The 22,999-nt window shown below is 44.8% G+C and overlaps 1 protein-coding gene across 1 annotated transcript in view; it reads right to left on the reverse strand.

The window, feature by feature from the left end:
- The window catches only part of myo1ha (myosin IHa), a gene marked incomplete at its 3' end in the record, with an annotated part of 35,779 nt that extends 13,203 nt beyond the window's left edge, over positions 1-22,576 (reverse strand). Inside the window, exons 1-15 of the mRNA XM_084323312.1 lie at positions 22,445-22,576; positions 22,237-22,352; positions 14,122-14,320; positions 13,566-13,646; positions 13,048-13,230; positions 12,695-12,793; positions 12,387-12,500; positions 11,836-11,907; positions 11,585-11,704; positions 11,408-11,475; positions 10,335-10,440; positions 9,466-9,546; positions 3,721-3,812; positions 422-516; positions 256-302 (exon numbers count right to left, since the gene is read on the reverse strand). Of these exons, the coding sequence (XP_084179438.1) occupies positions 256-302; positions 422-516; positions 3,721-3,812; positions 9,466-9,546; positions 10,335-10,440; positions 11,408-11,475; positions 11,585-11,704; positions 11,836-11,907; positions 12,387-12,500; positions 12,695-12,793; positions 13,048-13,230; positions 13,566-13,646; positions 14,122-14,320; positions 22,237-22,352; positions 22,445-22,567 (1,596 nt within the window). The 5' untranslated portion in view covers positions 22,568-22,576. The remainder of the gene's footprint in view (positions 1-255; positions 303-421; positions 517-3,720; positions 3,813-9,465; positions 9,547-10,334; positions 10,441-11,407; positions 11,476-11,584; positions 11,705-11,835; positions 11,908-12,386; positions 12,501-12,694; positions 12,794-13,047; positions 13,231-13,565; positions 13,647-14,121; positions 14,321-22,236; positions 22,353-22,444) is intronic.
- Positions 22,577-22,999: the final 423 nt, after the last annotated feature.

The raw sequence follows: 22,999 nt of genomic DNA on the forward strand, positions 1-22,999 counted from the left end.
CACACACACACACACACACACACACACACACACACACACACACACACACACACAAGACACAAACACACATTACTGTATAAAGTGGCTACTCAAGGCTCATTTGTCAAATTTACTACATTCCCCTCCTGTATTATTTACAATAAGTCTAAAGGATGCTTAATAATTAAGGAACCAATTGAAAAGAGTCCCTCCTCACGCCCCAGTAGCCTAGGTACTTGTCTCAAATATGACGCAGATAGAAACTTCCAGACTCACATCTATGATGTTTCTGTACAGCAAATCGTTGTTTTTGTCCAGGAAGCCTAGAATGTAACCAAAATACAAGACAGGTTCAGGACACATGCAGGGGCCACGAGTTAGAGAAATGTAGATCATTTAGATTCTGAGCAAATAGGCCTCGGATGACTGTGGTGTCTTTTACCCACGACGCAGTAGGTCACCTCCCCGGCGTAATGCAGGAGGCGGAAGTCTCCCCTGTCCAGAGTCTTGCGTGTCACCTTGTCAGCCAGCCTGTGCCTGCAGTCAGTTGGGTGGAAAATAGAGACAAAGGGATGAAGAGTGAGAGGCATTGAGGACGGAGCCCGAACCTACTTCACTGTCAGCCCACTGCGGGCGAGACAAGACGTCAATCGGCAGAACGCTTACGGGTGGAGAGTTCGCATGCTAAAGAGGAGGTGGAGAGTTTTCAATTAAGTGTTTGATTGTACTGAGGTGGGCATCATATTGTATTTAGCTAAAGTGGCATGTGCAGGGCCGCCTCAGGGGGTGTGCGAGCAGTGCGGTCGCACAGGGCCTCGCGGGAAGGGGGGCCTAGCAAAAAATAAATAAATAAAAAATAATAATAATTATTATTTTTTTATTATTTCTTTTTCTTTTTCTTTTTTTTTCTTTTTTTTTGCGAGGCCCCCCTTCCCGCGAGGCCCTTTTTCATCACAGACCTAAAATCTAGTTTTGCTTACATGCTTACATATTTCACATTAGACGTTTGTAGAATAGTGTTCCGGGCTCTGCTGCTCTGCAGATAGACACGTTTGTAGAATAGTGTTCCGGGCTCTGCGGCTCTGGGTTTTTCTTTTGTGCAAAGCATTGTTGGAGGACTAACACTAGGGGGAGCCGAGCTGGTTGGCGTCAGTCTGGTAGTCGGTAGAGAGATGTGAAGAAGACCGGATCCACGAGGGAAGGGGCTACCATAGATATATATAGAACACTAGATAGCTTACCCGCGCTGCCGGCCAATGTAGAGCGACATCGTCGTAGGGTGGCCATCTTGCCCCAGGCAGCTCAGCTACTGATAACATTACTGTCTATGGTGCATGTACTATTTAAATAACCATAGATTGCTCAATTATTTACCGATTTTCAAACAGGTTGGTTTGCTATAAACATCAAAGATGTAGTTATGATACTGCATACTTATAAAAAAATGTTTTTTTTAAAGATGTTTTTTTACAAACCGCTTGAATCATAGCCACGTTAATAATGCTTGTAATAAACCAAACCGTTTGTAAATCCGTCAATATTTCAGCGAGTTATGAGTATTTTTGTCTGTGCAGATCACCCTCACTCAAGGCTGACTGGGGCAAGATGGCGGCGGTTCAGCGACGCTGGTGACTCTGCCTTAAGCTATCTAGTGTTCTATATATATCTATGGGGGCTACAGCCAGGTACAGGATCTATTCAGTGCTATCCAGAGGAGCGAGTGGATGTCTTTTGAAAAGCAACATGGAGCAGAAGAAATAACACCGTGTGCCATAAGCTTGTTATCAATACCAAGTATGATTAGGTTATGCCAAGACGAAGAGGACGTTCGGCAGATGGACTGAAGATGAAAGTTGTTGCGTGTTAGAACCTTCAGTCAGGCTATAGCTATGTCGGCTAGTAGCAATTAGCTAAAGGCAGGGACAGGTAACTAGCGTTAGCTAACGCTAGCTAGCTAGCATTAGCTAATGCTAGCTAACTAGCGTTAGCTAGCTACGTTATCGAGTGCTGTTCCGGGGGGACAATATCATGGATGGGACTGGTACTTTTCATCTCCACGGTAGGAAAATGCATCGACGTCGTCTCCTTCCAACTTTGCCATAGAATCTGCGTTAGGGTGAGTTTTTCAAGCAATCTATTCAGTTCCCGCTGTGGTCTCTGTCTTTAAGTTTAAGTTTAAGTTTCTTTAATAGTTGTCATACAGAAGTACAGAATACTTTCATACAAAATGCTTCTTACTGTTACGCTCCAGAGACTGTGCTAGACAAGATAGTATCAAATAACATAGTATAGCATGGAATTTAGAAGTAGAAAATGAGGTCACAGTGTTCAGTATAGACATATGTACAATGTTCGATGCAGAATAGACGTAACTGAGTTACCATATAATATACAATACTATGCAGTGTACTAATGTACAGTACTATATAGTGCAAAGCAGAAATGGGATGAGGTACAATTTAGGTACAATTTACAGTAAGGTGTACGAGTTGTAGTGCAATCCTTCATCAATAAATATAAAGTGTGGGGAGTGGGTGCTACAGTGTGTTTGTTTAAAGTGGGTGTGTGCTATAAAGTGTGTGGAGTGGGTGCTACAGTGTGTCTCTCTGTCTCTCTGGTGCTGCACCCACCCGCCATGGTGTGTGTCTCTCTGTCTCTCTCATGCTACACCCACCCGCCGTGGTGTGTGTCTCTCTGTCTCTCTCATGCTACACCCACCCGCCGTGGTGTGTGTCTCTCTCGTGCTGCACCCGCCTCATTATGAGTTGACAAAAGGGTCTCTTTGTAGGTCTCTCTCTCTCTCTCTCTCTCTCTCTCTCTCTCTCTCTCTCTCTCTCTCTCTCTCTCTCTCTCTCTCTCTCTCTCTCTCTATTCAATTCAAAAAACTTTATTGGCATGAAATTTCACAAATGTTGCCAAAGCACAATTATGACATAAACAGCAAACAACATAACAATATAGGATCAAAAGAAATAAATGAGATGGTGCGGTGAGTAAAACATGGTACATGTATATACAATATATGTGTCCTACTGGTTGTCCCTTTTCTTGTGACATGAATTGACATATTTTGCAGCTAAAACTGCACATTCTTTCTGTTCCCCCAGGAGGAATGGCAATTTCTGCACTTCTGTCATACTTTGGAATTCTGGGGAAATTATTAAAATGTTTGGAAAGAATTCCTCGAGTTTAAATCTTGCACAGGGCCTCGCATTTCTCCCAGGCGGCCCTGGGCACGTGGACGGCCAGTGGTGTGCAAAGCCAACTGGGGCAGAGAAGTGATGTAAATAGTAAACAGACTGCATTTATATTGCGCTTTACCCAAAGCGCTTTATAATTTACGCCCCACATTCACCCATTCACTCACAGTTGGCAGAGGCAACATGCAAGGTGCCAACCTGCTCATCGGGAGCAGTTAGGGGTTAAGTGTCTTGCTCAATGCCAACCTGCTCACCGGGAGCAGTTAGGGGTTAAGTGTCTTGCTCAATGCCAACCTGCTCACCGGGAGCAGTTAGGGGTTAAGTGTCTTGCTCAATGCCAACCTGCTCATCGGGAGCAGTTAGGGGTTAAGTGTCTTGCTCAAGGACACTTCGGCATGCCGCCGGTAGGAGCCGGAATTTAACCGGGAATCTTCAGATGACCAGACGACTGCTCTACCTCCTGAGTCACTGTCGCCCCCACACTCGCGTGAAGTGGAAGTGTGTGAAGTGGGGTGGTAACTGGTCAATCATCTTCACTCACGTAACAAAGTGAGGGTGGTTTCCCATCTGCTCCTCCAGTCTCTCCAGGAAGGTGAGGTCTGTGGCGTCTCCCGGCCTGAGACACTCCTCGTCCTGCGGGAGAAGACAGTATTCTCCACTCACTGATGATTGATTGATTGAATTCATTAGACAATCTAAAATCACATACAATACTGGTACACAAAATGTACAGCCATCACATATAATTTAAAACAGTCGAGGTTTGAAACACAATAAAACCTTATACGGTTTATTTCCATTGTGGTCCTCAATGACGAGTATGCACAAATAAGACATGCACAAAATCAATTTCCAAGCACTATAAATATATAAATATGATGAAAAAAATGCAATAAAACAAACAAACACAAAGTCAACAGCGCATCTCCTGCATATATCTTTCCTTATCCTGAGCGATTTCTTCAGAGCCTGTTTAAAATGTCTATCTGACTCAATACTTTTTATAGAGACTGGCAGTTTATTCCACTCACAGGCTGCTGAGAACTGAAAGGTATTTTCCCCCATTGAGCGCTTGAATTTGCACAGTTTAATGTCTGTTAAACTGCCCCTGGTCGCATATGTGTGGGTGTCCCTAAAGCACATAAAATAGTTGGACAAGTATGAGGGGACCCTATTTAACTTAATTTGAATAACCCACTTTTCCACTGGGAGCCAGTTGAGTTGATTAAATATAGCTACATCCAAGTGAGTGTGGGTAGTGAAGGATGTCTATGTTTTTCAATGTGTATATAATGTAAAATATTGGTGGATGACAACATCTACTCATAGTCATCTCAGAGGAGGAGGATAACAGAGAGAGAGTGTGTGTTAGGAGCAGACTAACCCCAGCAGATGAGGCTGTGCTGTTATCATCAACAGCTGATAGCCACAGCGTTTGTTTGGGGTAAGTTAATATCAACATCACCGCTGCCATAGTGATTTGGGTCAAAAGACAGCGTGTCACATAGCAACGAGAAGAGGGGCCGGGCCTGTCGTTGCTATGGCGAGAATATTATAATATTTCCTTCCGGGGATGTTAGATTCAGATACGACGCCCAGACGAGAAGAAGCTTGATCAGAGACTTTGAAACGATTCCCCCCCCTTCCCTCGCGGGGAGGAGTGGAGGGAAGGACTGAAGTGCCACAACGACAGGCTTTTGGATAACAGCTAGGCCGCGACGACCACCGAGCGGGGTAACAGGAGATCATTAGAATAATGAATTTAGTTTCTTCCAAAGACTTTTCAAGGACAATACAGAACTGGTTTACATCTGATGACGAGGTCATGTTTATGAAAATAAACATGATGATCTGAGGAAAGAGATCACGTGCAGTGTTGTTTCTTCTGATTATGGATGTACTAATAGGGGTTGCAAGAAAAACACAACGCACAACAGAGAGAGTCACGAAGGAGATGATGAGATGAGATTGGCTGATTGCCAAGAATCCAACAACTTGGTGCCTTACGCCGGATTTTGATTAAAGACAACAACAACGGAAAAATACTTTTCAATGGGGCGACAGTGAACAACAGCCAGCGTGTGGGAGGATCATGAACTCGAGCCAAGCCGGCAAGCAAGGCCAGCCATGGGGTTGAGTCGAGCGGTCATGGACCACAGCCAAACAGCGCCGTGGAACCCCAGCTGTGGAACCAGATGTGAGTTCACTGGCACGCACGGTTATTGTTATTGATCTTTAAGCCAAATAAAGAATGGTGCATCCGTAAACATAATTAGCGACAGAGAAAGCCAGCTTTGATGTAAACATTTGAGATGAGAGAATGTGCATAAAACAGCTGTGATGTGTATTTTGGGAGAGCAGCAGCGGCAGAGATGTCTTATCTGAAAGGGAAACACAACAGCCACAGATGACTAAGGAAAGCAAAATAAAGCAGAATGAGTGTAAATGCGAGATGAGGAGAGAGGAGGGACAGCTTCGAGATGGGAAAGACTGTCATGGCAGGAGACGGTAACCTGAGACGGCTCACCTTAGACTGTGCGCTGTGATTTCAGAGAGGACCGGAACTGTCCTGACAGGAGAGATAAGGGCCCGATAAGGTTTACCTTTAAGTGCCTAATATGTTATCGGGCAGGAGTGGATATAGCATCCCCTTTGTAGGTAGATAGGACGACGGAGATTAGAGAGAACAGCTGTGATTTTTGGGGCTTCGGAACAGAGCTTTAGTGTCTTATCTACCGGGGAATGTCAAAAAGAGCCACAGACAGCAGAGAGAGCAGTGTGGCTGCGAGTGAGTAGGCACAGAGACAGGGGGCAGAATCGCATGAGCGAGATAGTATGAGAGAATGACATCCACAGAGACAACACAGACAAAATGGCCGCAAGGAGTGATCTTCCACGAGGAGGCTAATGAGGAGAGATAAGAAAGAACTAGAGATATGGGAGAAGTCAGCCATTAGGTGAGGGGGAGACACGTCAGCTAAATGACTCTAGCCTTAGAGAATGAGTCGGCCACCCTCTAGTGGTGGGAGGGGGTAATGCAGGGAAAGTATTTAAATATAGGTCTCTGCTACCATCTAGTGGCGGAGTGGGGTAGTGTGGGGAATTATGAATAAATCATGATAGAGAGAGTGTGTTGGAACTTCATAGAGAGATGGGGTGCAGTTAATTAAAGAGTTTAATTTGGAAAATAAAGAGGGAGTTTAATTTCCAGCTGCTCCTTCTCACACCAGGTAGGGCCAGAGTTTTCAGAGGACACAGTCACCAGAAAGAACTGGCGCGGGCCGGGGGTCAACCATGGGACGAAGATAGGGTTGTGGAGTGTGTAGCTGCTGCGTGTCACGCCGGAAAACGACAGGGAACCGCCCTGTAGGACAGATATGGGTGTTGAGAAGGTGGTATATTAATAGATAACGATAGCGCCATGGGCTGTACGACACTCACAACGTCTACACAGCCTAAAAGGGCGTGGCCATGGGAGGGGCTTGCAGGAAAAATATATATAGAGAACCGGAGATGACAGTATGGAATGAGCTGCAAGTCCAAGGCCATAGTATAATGAGCTCCCGGGGAAACCCAAGGGGTAAAGTTGTGTACAGAGGACTCCTGGGTTTGTTTTTCTGCTTTCAGAGTCCGGAGACGACTGATAGCGAAAGGGAGGACCATCGACAGCGAGCGGGGAAGACGGCCAACGGGGCAGAGTCCAGCGGTCGCAGGCGGTGTTGCCCAGGGGAGGACGAGGCAGACACAGGGGGGCTTTCCTGCGGAGACGCTGTTTCGAGGCGTTTGAAACAGAGATCATGGGCGGGTTTATTGTTGAATCATGAACAAACAGGGACTTCCTTCCAGAGTCAATCAAGAGATCAAAATTATCATGATAATGATTCACAGAAGTATGAGAGATATTGAAACCCTTATCAGAGGAGACAATTCCCATAGGGGAAACCGCATTGTAAGATGGACATTGCAATGGGTGGGTAAAAACAACAAGATTGAATTATGGACATCACTGTGACGACAGTTGAGGTGTCACGTAAGAGTACGAGTAAGAGTAAGCGTAAGAGTTAAAGTCATGACTTGCCGAGTAAGAGTAAGTAAGCACCATGGTTGTCATGTACGAAGGTCTAAGGACCACACAGAATAACACTGGAGCTGACTGCACATGAGCAAAAGCAGCCTCTCTCAGTAAATGCTTTCAAAACAATGTCCCAGGTAGGTAAAAAAGACACAACACAAGACGTTTTCCAAATAGTAAATCATGTATTTAATGGAGGTAGGGATTTAAACCTCCTCCATGGTGCACAGGGGAAAAGGTAGGGGAGGACAAACAAGATATACATATAATACAAACAACACTTAACAACTAACACAACCACGTGCCCCTCCTAGGACACCACAGCTATGGGGATCAATCCACACTCATGTGATCAACAAAGGCAACCTCATACACGGTGGTCACTGGGAAGTGACACAATGAGGCGCCCCGACGTGTGTGTGCTGTCAGCTACTTGTGCACCCGTCCCTCTCGATGTGATTGCCATCAGCTGTCACTCATTAGGCAATCAGCACCCTTCAGTGTAGGGACGGGCAGCACCTGACAGGAAGAGAAGAAGAGATATCATTAGCTCTCATGTTCACACACACACACACATACAAATGATACTAATCTGATGTTCACATGGTCTTCCAAATACAGTAATAATGATAATGACCAACCCACGTACGTCACACCTCCCCCCATAAGAGCGAACCCGCAGGGTTAGCAAAACATTATCACTTATTATCAACCAACATCCGATTAGCACCAACAGAACAGAAATAAATAAACAACACCCTCCCAATACCACATGCATCAGCCGTCAGAACAGGGCCGGTGCATTCCTCCTACCGAGGCCATAAGGGGAACAAGACAGGCACCGCCATTACGTTCACCCTCCTGTAGCACAAAAAGAACGGAGAGACACATTAGCCATGGGAGTTAGAAGGCAAGGAGAGTCCCAGGGACCATGGCCAATTGAAGCTAGCCCCCTTTTTCTTTCTTTTGTCAGGGCACATAGCCACTCTCCCCACGACCTCCCTCATCGCCACCGGACCCCGACACGCGAACCGCTTACCGGGGTGCGCACTCCCAACATCAGCACTATGCGTCCTGCAAGGCACAATAGAACACACCCCAGCAGAGGACATTTAAAAAATTTAAAAAAAGAAAAGGAAGTGGCTGTGAGGTTGCCTCTGGGTGTCGTTGGGTGGATGGACTGCAGTGTGTTCCCTGGTGCCATGGGAAATGCATAGTGGGCATCGACTAACGAGATCACAGTTTTGACGGGATGCTGTCTCCCTTCCTCTGGCACGAGGGAGGGGGGCAGTGTACGTTAAAACGACAGCTGAGTATGATTGAAAAACCAAGTAGTTTGTTGATTCTGACGGTTGAGTGAAGAATCAAAAGGGAGGAATGAAGGATGTCTATGTTTTTCAATGTGTATATAATGTAAAATATTGGTGGATGACAGCATCTACTCATAGTCATCTCAGAGGAGGAGGATAACCCCAGCAGATGAGGCTGTGCTGTTATCATCAACAGCTGAAAGCCACAGCGTTTGTTTGGGGTAAGTTAATATCAACATCACCTATGCCATAGTGATTTGGGTCAAAAGACAGCGTGTCACATAGCAACGAGAAGAGGGGCCGGGCTTGTCGTTGCTATGGCGAGAATATTATAATGTGAGTTTCCTTCCGGGGAAGTTAGATTCAGATACGACGCCCAGACGAGAAGAAGCTTGATCAGAGACTTTGAAACGATTCCCCCCCCTTCTCTCGCGGGGAGGAGTGGAGGGGAGGACTGAAGTGCCACGACGACAGGCTTTTGGATAACAGCTAGGCCGCGATGACCACCGAGCACGAGCGGGGTAACAGGAGATCATTAGAATAATGAATTTAGTTTCTTCCAAAGACTTTTCAAGGACAATACAGAACTGGTTTACATCTGATGACGAGGCTATGTTTATGAAAATAAACATGATGATCTGAGGAAAGAGATCACGTGCAGTGTCGTTTCTTCTGATTATGGATGTACTAATAGGGGTTGCAAGAAAAACACAACGCACAACAGAGAGAGTCACAAAGGAGATGATGAGATGAGATTGGTTGATTGCCAAGAATCCAACAGTAGGAAGCTTCATCACTACTCTAACCATTTTATGAGCAACAGCTCCACATGCTATTATTTCCTAGAGTAACATTGTTGCCACTGCTTTCCTGGTTTGAAGTCCTATTCCCCCTCGTTGCTCACCAGTATTGATACGATGCCCCTGTGCTTCTCCTCAACCAGATCACAGATGATCTTGTTGTTGAAGAATTGCACCGGCTCCCACTGGAGGAAGGAGAAGACGATAAGGATGATGATGATGATGATGGGAAACAATAGTGAACGGATCCATATTCGATAAACACAAGCATACGCATTCTCAGTAATGCATGCAATCTTTGAAAAGAGGCCTTTCACAGAATGTTTAAAATGCTATATTATTATAACATTAACCTTATTATATATTAAAAAAAATTCTTTAACATTTTTACTGACCAGACATTTTATTATGACAGTTTTTAACTTCTGTACTTCATTGTATTTATTGCTTGGACTATCAACATTGTTGTGTTTTTAGGACCTTTTACATGACAATACACCTGCACCTGTGTTCTTAGCAGCAGACAGGAGTTTTTATCTTTTCATGTGGACATTCCAATAAACTTGGGCCTATATGTATCTGTGTTATATTTGTTTTGTTTATGTCTTGCTCTGTCTTTTGTGTTATTGTGAGGGGTATTTTATGTCATACAGATACTGTACATCAAGTCAAATGCCTGTGTATCCATTAGGATGGATTTGGCTAATTAAAGTGATTCTGAAATATATCAACAAAAATCTTGTAAATTGGTGTCTTATTTCCTGGATCTTGTATTAAAAAGTGTTTAGGTTGCAGTGCAACAGTAATATCCTACATTTCCAGTGTTTTACCTCCACTGTACAGAAATCGTTCAGCACTTTCTTTCGAAAGTGGTTACCAATGGTTACAGGCAGCCATGTTGGAAGAAAGAGAACTACACAAACATTCTGTGCAAGACGTCCATTATGGATCCATGGAGATGATATCAAGGTACCTCAATATTCTCCGCCTCGTACTCCTCCTGCTCAGCCTTCAGCGTCAGCTGGATGAACAGCTGCTGCAGCTTCTCGTTGCAGTAGTTTATACAGAACTGCTCAAAACTGGAAGGAAATCGATAAATACAAAAAGATTCTCATTAATTAAAGTGATAAAGAAGTTTCAGGAGATGGGATTCATGATCAATGACCATCAGTTCACTATTTTCCTTCATCTACGAGCCAAGACTGAATTCATTCTCACATTCAAATTAATTCTCACATTCTCACAAGTGCCTCAACCACTAACCCAAGTCCAATGAGCAAATTCTCACTCAAATTACCAGATTCTCACATGGGCCCATTACCTCCTACGATTATTCTCAGGTGTTCACCTCTGATTACAACCAGCCTCCGCCCCTGCTGCCAGGCCCCCTTTAGGCCCCAATGACAGCCCTCCTACCTCCAGGCCCCAAAAGCAACTTCCATTCAGCAGGTTGCCCAGCCATCGGCTTATTGAAATTGAGACGCTGCTTCCCTCCTGCCACGCAGGCCAGGGACAAGGCTCCCCTTCCCTGGGTCCAAAAGGAGCCTGGAGGGCCGTGCCTGCTGGGGATCCGCACTTCCTGCCATGCAGGCCAGGGACGTGGCACCCATGCCCTGGGTCTTGCTTGGAAAATACCATGCCCACCGGGGGCTCCCCTTCCTCAGATCCAGGGGCCTTGTCCAGGAGGGCCATGCCTGCCGGGGCTCCTCTCCTCCTGCCATGCAGGCCAGGGACAAGGGGCCAATATGCCTAACCCGCTTTCCCGCTTCCAGGCTATCTGTACTAGGGGTTCGGCCACACAGGGGGGAGTCAGTTCTCCTGTACACAGCCTGTACGTTCAGCGGGCTCCACCAAGGGGAGGATGCACCACACCCCCAGCAGGTGTCCATACAAGCATCCTCCCCTCATCCACGCCAAAGATCCTGAGTACATCAAACCATCCTTCTAGACATTCTAGAACACACAACCTCCTCCATGACTCCCCAATCATTCACTGAACTTGTGAATATATTATCTCATAAACTATAAGGAATGAGGGATGCCTACCTGTTTACATAGAACACCTCAAAGCCATATATGTCTAGAAGCCCAATAACCATCTTCTTTGAAGAGTCCTGAAAGAGAATTATACCAAGAGAGGACATAGAAAATCAATGGTTATACAGAGGCAATACATATCTATACTCATTGACTGGGATCCAGTGCAGTCTTACTTGTCCTAACCTTATTCTCCAAGGAATCATTGATCCGATTGACCAGCCAGGTGAAGGTCCGTCCATAAATGGCTTTAGCCACGGCATCCCTGACGTAGATGGCATGATCTGACGTGAAGGGGCTGAGGACCTACAGTATACAGTGAGAGAAGACAAATAACTGACAAATAATGAATATTTTATAAGCCTAGTTTTTTATCAAAGTGTGATGGGAAGATGTATTTGTCATTATTAGTGAAGGTCATGACCATTTTAACTCACCTCATCTGTTCTGGCTTCTATCTTTCTGTATGTTAGTCCTTCTTGGAGGGTTTGAGCACTGATTCCTAGTAGCTACAGAGGAAATCATGCAAGGTTAGCATTTGGGAAAATAACAGAGACCTGAGTATTGTAATTCTTATTAAAGGTTAAGTTCAGAATGTTGGGCCCATACTGACCAGTGATGTTGCAGAGTTCTTTCTCAGCAAAACCCAAGCAGTTCATACTGGATACCTGCAGGTCCGGCTAGTTAGCCACCAAATCAATGCAAAGTCAATGGGGCCATGGTCCAGTCTGAAAAAGCCCAGAAATAAATGCTCAAACCTACTCCAAGTGTTTATTTAATTTTCAGGGCTTGTATACAGACTGGAGTGTGGCTCCATTGATTTTGCATTGGTTTTGTGGCTAACTAACCAGAGCTGCAAGTATCCATTATGAAAAACAGCAATGGATCTCAGGACTGGACTGATCGACAACATCATTCTTAAGTAGGGGTCCAAAATTCTGAACATAACCCTTTAACTATCAGAGAAATGACAATGCTATAGGCTTACTGTTGAGACCCAGTGCAGCTCTGGGCTGTTGTTCGTCGTGGCATAGCCTTTACTGTCCAGCTCAAACTCAATGTTCCCTAAGTGGAGAACACTTGCAATGATGGCAAACAAGTTCTGCACAGAATGAAGATTAGTAAGAAACTGCAGACGTGGGCAATTGTGATCAGTTTGAACTGAAATAGTGACAGCGATTGACCATATTGACACAGTGGCCATTTTGCTCTTATGTCATGCTCAGGTTGGGATTCAGCAAGACATAAGAGCAAAATGGCCGTCTTGTGAATAACGGTCAATAGCCTTCAACTTACATTAGTGTTACTTTCGTCAAAGTCAATGATCTGCAGTGCATTTTTAACTGACTTCCAATCATCTCTATCGTTGATGGTAGACACTATGGCACACTCCCCCTGCTAGTAAGAGCAAACACAGAAACATATGTTATTGTGCCGTCTGTCTGTACTGTATGTGAGTTGTCCTGTTGTCATTTACAGTACCATGTGTGTCTGTCATACTGTGGAATCTAGACGTTTCTATGCCTCTGCATTATTGTCACCAAGACAAAAATAAGTAAATTTGGCACAGAACATTTTTAAATTGCAGGACTGTCACGTTGTAAAACGTAGCTCAGAATAAGAGGCTCATCATGATATGTTGTCCATACTTGCTTGAGGTAGTTGTAGTGCTGGCAGTCTCTCTCCTCCAGACCCAGCCGGTGCAGCAGGCCCTCATCCCCGCCCTGCAGCAGTTGGTAGAAGATGTGAAAGTTCCTGTCGCCGTGGTTCTGATGGACCACTCTGGACTTCTCCAGCAGGTAGATCAGAATGTGACCTCCCACAGCCTCCCCCTGCGGAGACAAACAGGACCGTGAAGAGGGCAGCTCTTAACAGCTCCAAGTGGACTTCTCCAGCAGGTAGATCAGAATGTGACCCCCCCCCCCACATAGACAAACAGAACCGTGAAGAGAGCAGCTCCAACAGCTCCAAGTGGACTTCTCCAGCAGGTAGATCAGAATGTGACCCCCCCCCCACATAGACAAACAGAACCATGAAGAGAGCAGCTCTAACAGCTCCAAGTGGACTTCTCCAGCAGGTAGATCAGAATGTGACCTCCCCCCCCCCCCCCCCCCCCACATAGACAAACAGAACCGTGAAGAGAGCAGGCCATGGTCTCCATCTTCACCTCGCTGTCAAACTGGATGTCCATGTATTTCCCGAAGCGACTGGAGTTGTCGTTCTTCAGGGTTTTCGCGTTGCCGAAGGCCTGCGAGGAAACACACACACATCAGAGTGACACACGTGGCGTGTTGGCGAACGTGTTCCTGTGTAGTCGTCCTGTCATTGTGTTTTTTGTTTATCAACTTTTTTTATTTTCAACTTCAACAAACAACAATAATAATAATAATAATAATAATAATAATAATAATAATAATGATAAAACAATAAGAAATTATAAATATGTAGGCGGCTGGGTGGCGCAGCGGACTAAGCACTCATCACCGACCCGGGGGGGCACTGGTATCGAATCCGGCTGTCAGCGTTGCCTCCGGCTTGGCCGGCCGTCACATTTTTAATAATAAATATGTGTTATTTATAAATCAAGACTAATAATACCAAATACTAAATAAAAAATAAAAATACCAAAAATACCAAGTAAAAATATAAAGACATCACAAACAACACAAAAGACATGTCGTCCTGTCATTGTAACGGTGAGACAGCATGAGAGACCCCGAGACCTCTAGGACGGGGTTGGACTGCAGCATCTTGTCCCGGACGCCGTCCAGCAGAGAGTGGCGCGGACAGCTGACGGCGTAGAACTGCAGGATCTTCTTCGAGGCCTCCGTCTTCCCCGCTCCGCTCTCGCCGGAGATGAGGATGAAGTGGTTGTTGAACTCGGTCAGCATGGTGTGGTAGGCGTTGTCAGCCAAGGCGTAGCTGCAGGGAGAAACACAGGTCCTAAAACCAACGCTTTAAGGAGATCTTTTATTTTTAGAGCATTAACTCTTTGGAATAACCTGCCTCAAAACCTCTGCTGCATTTACAGTATTCACTTTTAAAAATAATCTTAAAGGGGAACTATCTTATAAATGGCCTTTTTCAGTGTTTAGCATTGTTTCCTAGCTATGTGGACTTATATTAATATGATCTATGTCTCTAATTCTCATATTGGCGCATTCTTCCAATTCTCCTCTCACAATATTCACCCTCACTGAACTGAGTCGTCTGAAAATGTGATGATCTGTGATGTCAGAGAGCATGATAATGTGGCAGATGCCACCAGGCCACACAGTGGTTTAGGAGCCCAGCCTCAAAACGTCTCGAGATCTTGAGGTAGAAAAATGCTGTTTTTGAGGACTTGATTAGAAATACAAAACAATGAATTAAAAAAATATATAATTACAGAGGTGTTCCATAAACTCACAGGAATTGTGTAAAAGTGCCCAAATAGTGAAAGAAATAGTAAAATAGTTCCCCTTTAAATTGTTTTTAACACTGTAAAGCATTTAGTTTGTTTTGTTTTGTTTTTCTGTGCTTGCATGTAATTTTAGCCATCTTAATTGTTTGTTTCATTATGCATTGTGTGTTGAGTACTGACTTTTAATAATTTTGTTTTTGCAATAATAATTGTTTTTGTATGTTTTTTTTGTGTGGACCCCATGGAAGACTAGCTGGTTGCTATGGCACCAGCTAATGGGGATCCTTAATAAAATCAAAATCAAATCATGCTGGACAATCGAGCACTTGGGTAATGACAGATAATGTGTCTGGTGTGTCTGTGCTCATAGGAAGTCAAACACACATTTGAATGGTCTAGTTATGTCCATATATATTATCAAACAGGCAAAGGGACATGAGCAATATATATTGTATGTATTCAGATATTCTAATGAGCATAATAACATACAGAATCCATTCCACACTGTGTGGCTGTCAATATATAATATAATAATGCAGGACCTGTTGCAGAGGTCTTTATTCGGCATGAACGAGACTCAATGTTTTTTTTTTTTTTAAACTCAATTTTTATTTGCATTTTTGTATTACAAGCATACAAACAACATCATATTTGAATATTATTATCCTCTCAGTCGGTCTTCCAGGTACATATTATATAGACATAATGTACAACACCGTTAAACAGACAAATTATAAAGAAAAAAAAAGAAAAAATGTAATACCCAAAAACAGAAATAATAAATACCGACTTAAGCAAAAGTTCCACAGACATAAATAATAAATTGAAAAAACATAAAGCAATCGTCCTACCCAAATGATAGAGATAGAGAATACTAACTAAAGCAAAAATGTGTGACATGGGTTCAGAGACCCTCCTTGAACCTCTGTCCTCCTTTACCCTTCTCCCTCTTGTGTTGCATTTGTTTCTTCCTCTGTGATGTCGTTTTCGTTCCCCTTATAGTCCTCCCACTTTCCCCATCTTTCCCCAAATTTCTCTTCCTGTAACCTCAGCATGTGTGTTATCCTCTCCATATCCTGTATCTCTTCCACTATTCCTACCCATTGTGCTATTGTCGGTGGGTCTTCCTTGTACCACAGTCTCGTTATTGCTTTTCTGGCCGCTATCAACATTATCTTTATTAAATATTTGTCCCCCCCTTGTATTCCCTCGTGTGTCAGGTCTCCTAAGTAAAGCACCAGTCCTGTTTGTGGTAATCCGTATCCTAGTATTCTGATCATTGCCTCCCCTATCTCCTCCCAATACCCCTTCAGCTTCTGACATCCCCAGAATATGTGTGTGTGATTTGCCCCCTCCTTCCCACACATCCTCCAGCAAGCTCTTTGTGTTGGTGCATATTTTCCCTTCAGTTCTGGGGTTATAAAGAATCTGATTATGTTTTTCCATCCAAACTCTTTCCATATCCTCGATCCTGTTGTTGAATGTTGTATCTCGCATATGTTCCCCCATTCCTTCCCTGTTATTTCTATCTCTAGCTCTCTCTCCCATTTCTCCCTTATGTAATCGGTCGTGTGTCCCTTGCTGTTCATTATAGCCTGGTATATTGCTGATATTACTCTTCCTTGCCCCCCTTCGTATGCCCATACTATCATCTTTATTATTCCATTCTGTTCTTCGTCTTTGGCCCCCCTTATTTCTTTGTTGTAGTAGTCTCTAACCTGTAGATATCTGAAGTGGTCCCTGTTTTCTAGTCCAAATTTCTCCTTTAATTTTTGTAGTGTCTGCATTTCCCCCTTCTCTATCATTTTGCATATCGCTGTTGCCCCCCCCCCCCTCTCCCACCTTCTGAATCCATGGTCTAACCTCCCTGGTTTGAATCTCTTGTCATGTGCTACCCATCTCAGGACCCCTGACTGCTTCTCCAATTTGTGTGTTTTTATTACTCTGTTCCATATGGTCAAGGTGTATTTGGTGATTGGATCTAATAGTCCCTCTTTTTCTTTAAATAGTTCCCTATCTCCCACCAGAGCTTGTACCTTGTATCCCTCCCCTTCTTTTTCAATGTCTTTCCATCTTGCCTCATACTTGTCGTTACACCAGCACGTCACTGCTCTCAGTTGTGCTGCATAGTAATAATCTTGTAGGCTGGGTACTGCCATCCCTCCCTCTTCCTTTGGTAGTTGTAGTGTTTTATATCTGACCCGTGGTCTTCTCCCCACCCATATGAACCTCGATATCAGTCTGTCCCACTCCCTGAATTGATTCTGTGGTATTTGTATTGGTAGTGACTGGAATAGGTACAGTAACCTTGATAGTATGTTCATTTTAATGACCTCTATTCTTGAATTGAAGTCCAAGGGCATTACTGTCCATCTCTCTAAGTCTCTCTTGATGTTCTGATTTATCTGTGTATAGTTCGCCTCATATAGTTTCTCCACCCCTCTCGTGATGTTCACCCCTAAGTATTTAATCTTGTCCATGTCCCATCTTATCCCGTACTGTTCCCTAATTTCCGTCGTTGGGGTATAGTTCCATGCTAAGGTCTGTGTCTTTGTCACGTTTAGTTTGTAACCTGAGTAGTGGCCATATTCCTTCAGTAGATCCATCAGTGCCGGGAAGCTCTTGTCTGGTTGCCTCATGTATACTATCACGTCGTCCGCAAATAGGCCTAGTTTATATTCCGTTCCCTTTATCCTTACTCCCTTAATGTCCTCGGTCTGTCTGATCAGTTGTGCCAGTGGTTCTATGAAAACGGCGAAGAGCGTCGGTGAGAGACAACATCCCTGTCTGGTAGCCCTCTCTAATCTGATTCTATCTGTCAAGCTGCCATTCACCTTAACCCTCGCTGTCGGTTCTTGATATAGCGCCTTGATCATCTTCATCGCCCTCCCGTTCAGTCCGAACCTCATCAATGTTTTATATAAAAATTTCCAGCTCACACTGTCGAATGCTTTTTCTGCATCTAGGCTAATCAGTACCGCGCTACCTCCTTGTTTTTGTATCTCCTCTACTATGTGTAATGTCTTTCTCACGTTGTCCTGTGTCTGTCTCCCTTTAATAAATCCAGTTTGATCTTCATCTATAATGTCTGGCATAAACGTCTCAAATCTCTTTGATATTATCGATGTATACATCTTGTAATCCACGTTGAGTATGGACACAGGTCTGAAACTACTACATAATTCTCTATCCTTTCCTTCCTTCGGTATCGTGGTGATTATGGCTTCCTTCCACGAGGGGGGGGCATTTTTCCCTCTTCCATCGTGTGTCTGAACGCCGCCCCTAACATGGGTGCTAATTCAGTTCTAAATGTCTTGTAGAATTCCGATGGGAATCCGTCGCTCCCCGGAGACTTGTTGTTTTTAGCTCTACTAATTGCCTCTTCCAGTTCTCGTTCCGTAATTATTTTATTTAATTCTTCATTCTGTTCTTTCCCTATCGATGGTAGCTCTAGCTTCTCCAGATATGCTTCTATTTCCTCTTCTCCCGCTGCTTTTGGCTGTGTGTATAGTTTCTCATAGTATTCTCTAAATGTCCTCTCTATTTCCGCTGGGTCTCTCAATATTTCATTAGTCTTTGTATCCCTTATTGTGTGTATCGTGTTCAACTTCTGTTGCGTCCTAATTCTCCTAGCCAACAGTCTGGTCGCTTTTGGTCCCCCTTCATAGTACGTTTGTTTCATGAACCTCGCTTTCTTTTCTATTTCCGTCAATAATTCCCTATTTATCCTGGCCTTTACTTCTTTGATTTCTCCGAGCGTTCCCTGTTCTTTTGATATCTGGTGTCTCCCCTCTAGATCCTTCAGCTTCCCTATCAGATTGTGATATGTCTCCGTTCTGGCTTTCTTCAGCATTGCTGTCTTCTCCATCAATTTCCCCCTTATCACCACCTTCAGTGTGTCCCATAGAATGTTCGGGTCTACCGTCCCGTTGTCATTTTCCTCCTTATACCTGGCTATCTCCTCCTTGATCTGACTCACCACCCCCTTGTTATTTAGTATTCCTGCATTTAGTCTCCAGATCGTGTTCCTCCGTCTCCCTTCTAGATCTACTGTCAGATATATGGCACTGTGATCCGATATGTCCGCTACTCCTATTCTGCTCTCCCATACCCTGTAACTGTCCCCCGTCGTCATCAAAAAATAGTCTATTCTCGCATATGTCACGTGTGGGTGTGAGTAATGTGTGTATTCCCTGTCCATGGCATGCATCCCCCTCCAAACATCTGTAATTCCCATTTCCATCATCTGAATATTCATATATCTACTGATGGGTGCTCGTCCTTTTCTAGTACTCGTGGTGTCTAGGTCGTGATTCAGTACTACATTAAAATCTCCCGCGCATATCAATATCCATTCTAGTTCCATCACTATCATATCAAAAATGGTCTCATATAAATCCCTCTCACTCTCTGGGGGTGCATAAACATTCACTAACGTAACCATTTGGCCCTCCATTTTCCCCTTCACCAGAACAAACCTTCCCTCCTTGTCTCTTACTTCCTTGATCAATTCAAATTTGACTGTGTTTTTGATTAACGTGATTACTCCTCTCCTCGGGTTCCGTTTAAAGGAACTATAGTATGCATTTTCATATCCAAATCTCTTCAGTTTCTCATGATCCTGTGCTACCAAATGTGTCTCCTGCAGAAAAATCACTTCCATCTCACTTTTTTTACATTTCAACATCACTTTGCCCCTCTTTATCGCAGTATTCATTCCATTAACGTTTAACGACATCATTTTTATACCTTTAACCATTGTCATCTTTCTTCTTCTTTCGTCTGTCAGTCCCCCCCATGTCACATTCATTCCCCCCTCCGGTTGGAGCCTCCGCTCTCTTCACCGAATACATATAATGATTAACATAAATAAAAAACATATACTTTACATAAAGTGCTCCCAAGGCGTTCGGGGGGTCCCTGTGTCCCCCCCTGTCCCCTGCTGGTGGGTGAGGAGTAATTGCTCTCCTAGCGAGAGGCCTCCTCCTGACGGCTTGGGGGTTTGAAGCCTTTACCCCCAACCGCTCGTCATATTTGTCCAGCTTTCTTACTGTTTTTTTTGCTGTCGAGCTCCTGGTCAAAAGCGCTCTGTCCTTCATTCTGACCAAAGACCCTCATTTCCTAGGTCCCTCTCAATGTGTCTCATATGTTTCAATGTCCCTCCTTCCTCCCAAACCCGTGTGTGGTGTCTCCTGTGTACCCCTTTTTACTTTCTTTTCCTCCCCTCTATTTTCTATGTGATGTCCATTTATCCCCTTAATCCCTTCCAACTGTGTTACTCGCAGCGTGTGTCTATGTATTTGTTTCAGTATGTTCTGTGTCTCGTCTATCATACCTAGTTATATTTCCATTTATTTCCTCCATCAGCATGTGTATTATGTGTCCATGTATACGTTATGTTCATTTCTATATCCTGCCTCTACCTGGGAATGTGTGTTTATGCATATGTTATTTCAGTTTCTATATTTTGTCTCTATTTGGATAGTTTTTCCAATCTCTTGTGCGTGTACTCATCCGTTCGCCTCCTCCCGCCTCCTCTCCCCTCCTTCTCCGTCTCTGGCCTCCTCGTCCGTCTCCGCCCTCGGTCTGTCACGTTTCACCTCGGCCTTCTCCTCTCTCCTCCCTCCTCTCCCTGGTTTCGGTCTCCTACTCTGGTCCATCTGCGTGCCCCCTCCAATCTCTGCTGCAGGCTCCGCGTCTGGTCCTCCTGTCTCCTTCCTTCTCCGTCCTCCGCCATCTGCATCCCCCGTCGTCTCATCTCCTGCGCCGCCTCCCGTGCCGTCGCGTACGTCAACGTCCCTTCCTCCCAGTGAATCCTTAGCGAGGTCATGGGTGATTGGAATCTCATTACGTTTTCTTTCAGAATTCTCTTCAGTCCCGCGTAGGACCTGCGTGTTATTGCTACCGCTGTCGCGTAATCGTGATCAAACGATAGTCTTTTCCCTTCGATTTCTATCTTCTTGGTCCACGCGGTTCTGAGTATCAATTCCTTAATCTCAAATCTCAGAAAGTTAATAATCACCGCTCTCGGAGGTCTGTCCGGTTTCGGTCTCGGAGCCAACGCTCTGTGGGCCCTCTGAATCTCCATTTTTTCCAGTCCCGTCTCCTTCAATTGCTCTTTGATAAGCTTTTCTACATATTGGGTCACCGATTCCCCTTCGACTCCTTCTTTCAATCCCCATATTCTGATGTTATTTCTCCGTGACCTCCCCTCCATGTCCGATATCTTTGTCTCCATCTGTTCTTGTTTCTGAATCGCACATGTTAATACCTCGTGTATCTCTGTGTTCCATTCCTCCGCTTGCGCCGTTCTAGTCTGTAACTCGGTCACGTTTCTGTCCTGTTCCGCCATCTTCTCATCCCCCCTTTTGAGTTCTGTATTAATTTCACCTCTGAAGTCCTCCTGTTCCTTCCTCAATTCCTCCCGTAGCTTCCCAATATCATTCCTTATCGTGTCCGTGTTCAGTTTTATCGCCGCTGTTATGTTCTCCAATATCCCGGCCTGCATGACCACGGCCCATCCTGGCATTCCCGTGTCTGCCTCAGCGGGACCTCCCCCTTCTTCCGCCTGTCTCTTCTCGGCTTCGCTTCGGGGACTCTGTTTCTTCAAATTCTCCTCTTCTCGTGTGTTCTCCATTTCTCTTTCCTTCACAATCGTTGTCTCTTCCTTACTTCTCGTGTGCATTTTCATTTTTAATCACTTTTCGGGTCCTTTTTTATCCGTTTTTTCGCTCATTTGACCAGGAGCTCTACCGCACGTGTGTTACCCGTCTGCTCTCATACCGGAAGCCTCCACTCAATGTTTTTAGTGGTACACACAGTGGTTCGTTTTTAGCACACACACCGGAACACACACGCGTGCATTGTCTCTTTAGAATCGCCGATGCGATTCGTCTCTGCGATTAAGCCATCCCGTCGTCCTTCCCCCCCAAGGGCAGCCGGGAGCAGACAGGCGTCAACGTGAGCCGCGCCAGGGGACCAATCCAAGTGCTCCTGTCCGTCTTCGTCAAGGACGCCACAGCGTTAGCGATCTGTTGTTGTGCATGTTTTTCCATTGGGTTTATCTTATCGGGGGGGAAACCCTTGCGAGCACGGGGAGAACATGCAAACTCCACACAGAAAGGCCTGGGAGATACCCCACCTGGGTACCTGGCATCATGGAAACCTGGTCCCCAAGCGGGAATCGAACCCTGGACCTTCTTGCTGTGAGGCGGCAGTGTTAACCACTACACCACCGTGCCGCCTTAGTATGACAGTCATACTAAACAATGCCCTGATATGCGCTCTCCTCCAGACACACAAATTCACATATTTTACACACATATACTCACTCACTCACTCACTCACTCACTCACTCACTCACTCACTCACTCACTCACTCACTCATGCACTCACTCACGCACGCACGCACTCACTCACTCACTCACTCACTCACATGTGTGGTGGAAGCTCAAAAAAGTTGACGCCCATGTAGAAAGCCATCTGCTTTTTGTTGTAGATGTCCAGCTCTTTGTAGGGGTTGACAGACACTAGCAGAGTGCCAATATAGGTCTACGGAAACAGCAGAAGACAATTAGATGGTAAAAGAAGACACTAGAGTTCTTAATATTTCCGGTTTCGATCAAGTCTTCTCGCGGACTCACGTAGATCAGGTCCCCGCTGAATCGCTTCTTGAGGTTGCCGAGGAAGGCCGTCTCCGTGGTCTCGTCCAGGAGGACAAAGTCCTGCAGGCCCACTCGGTCCCGGGCGGTCAGGGCCGCCTCCATGTTCAGCTGACCCTGCTACACAAATAACACGGAGGATGTTGAAGATGATACTTGCAACTAAAGGCATTTGGGTTCAACATTGGGGGGGGGGACTTTAAGCAGGGGGGGGTCTGGTGGTCCTCCGCCAGGACATTTTGAACATCAAATACTGCATTCTGGTGTACTTTTATTACTGTAACCAATTTGTGCCATTTCTGCATCAATTCATGGTGGAAATGTCTTTATTTATGTAAAGGAAAATAAGGAATATAATGCTCTCAGGCATTCTGTATTGCTTTCAAATATTTATTCTATAGTTACAGACAGGCCCGGACTGGCCATCGGGAGCATTGGGAGTTCTCCCGGTGGCCTGGCCTGCACAGATAAAAAAAAAAAAAATTTAAAATGATATAAAAAAAATGATATATTTTTTTTATTATAATTATTATAATT

The sequence above is a fragment of the Notolepis coatsorum genome, assembly GCF_963971535.1.
Source record: "Notolepis coatsorum genome assembly, chromosome: 10".
In the NCBI taxonomy this organism is placed as follows: domain Eukaryota; kingdom Metazoa; phylum Chordata; class Actinopteri; order Aulopiformes; family Paralepididae; genus Notolepis; species Notolepis coatsorum.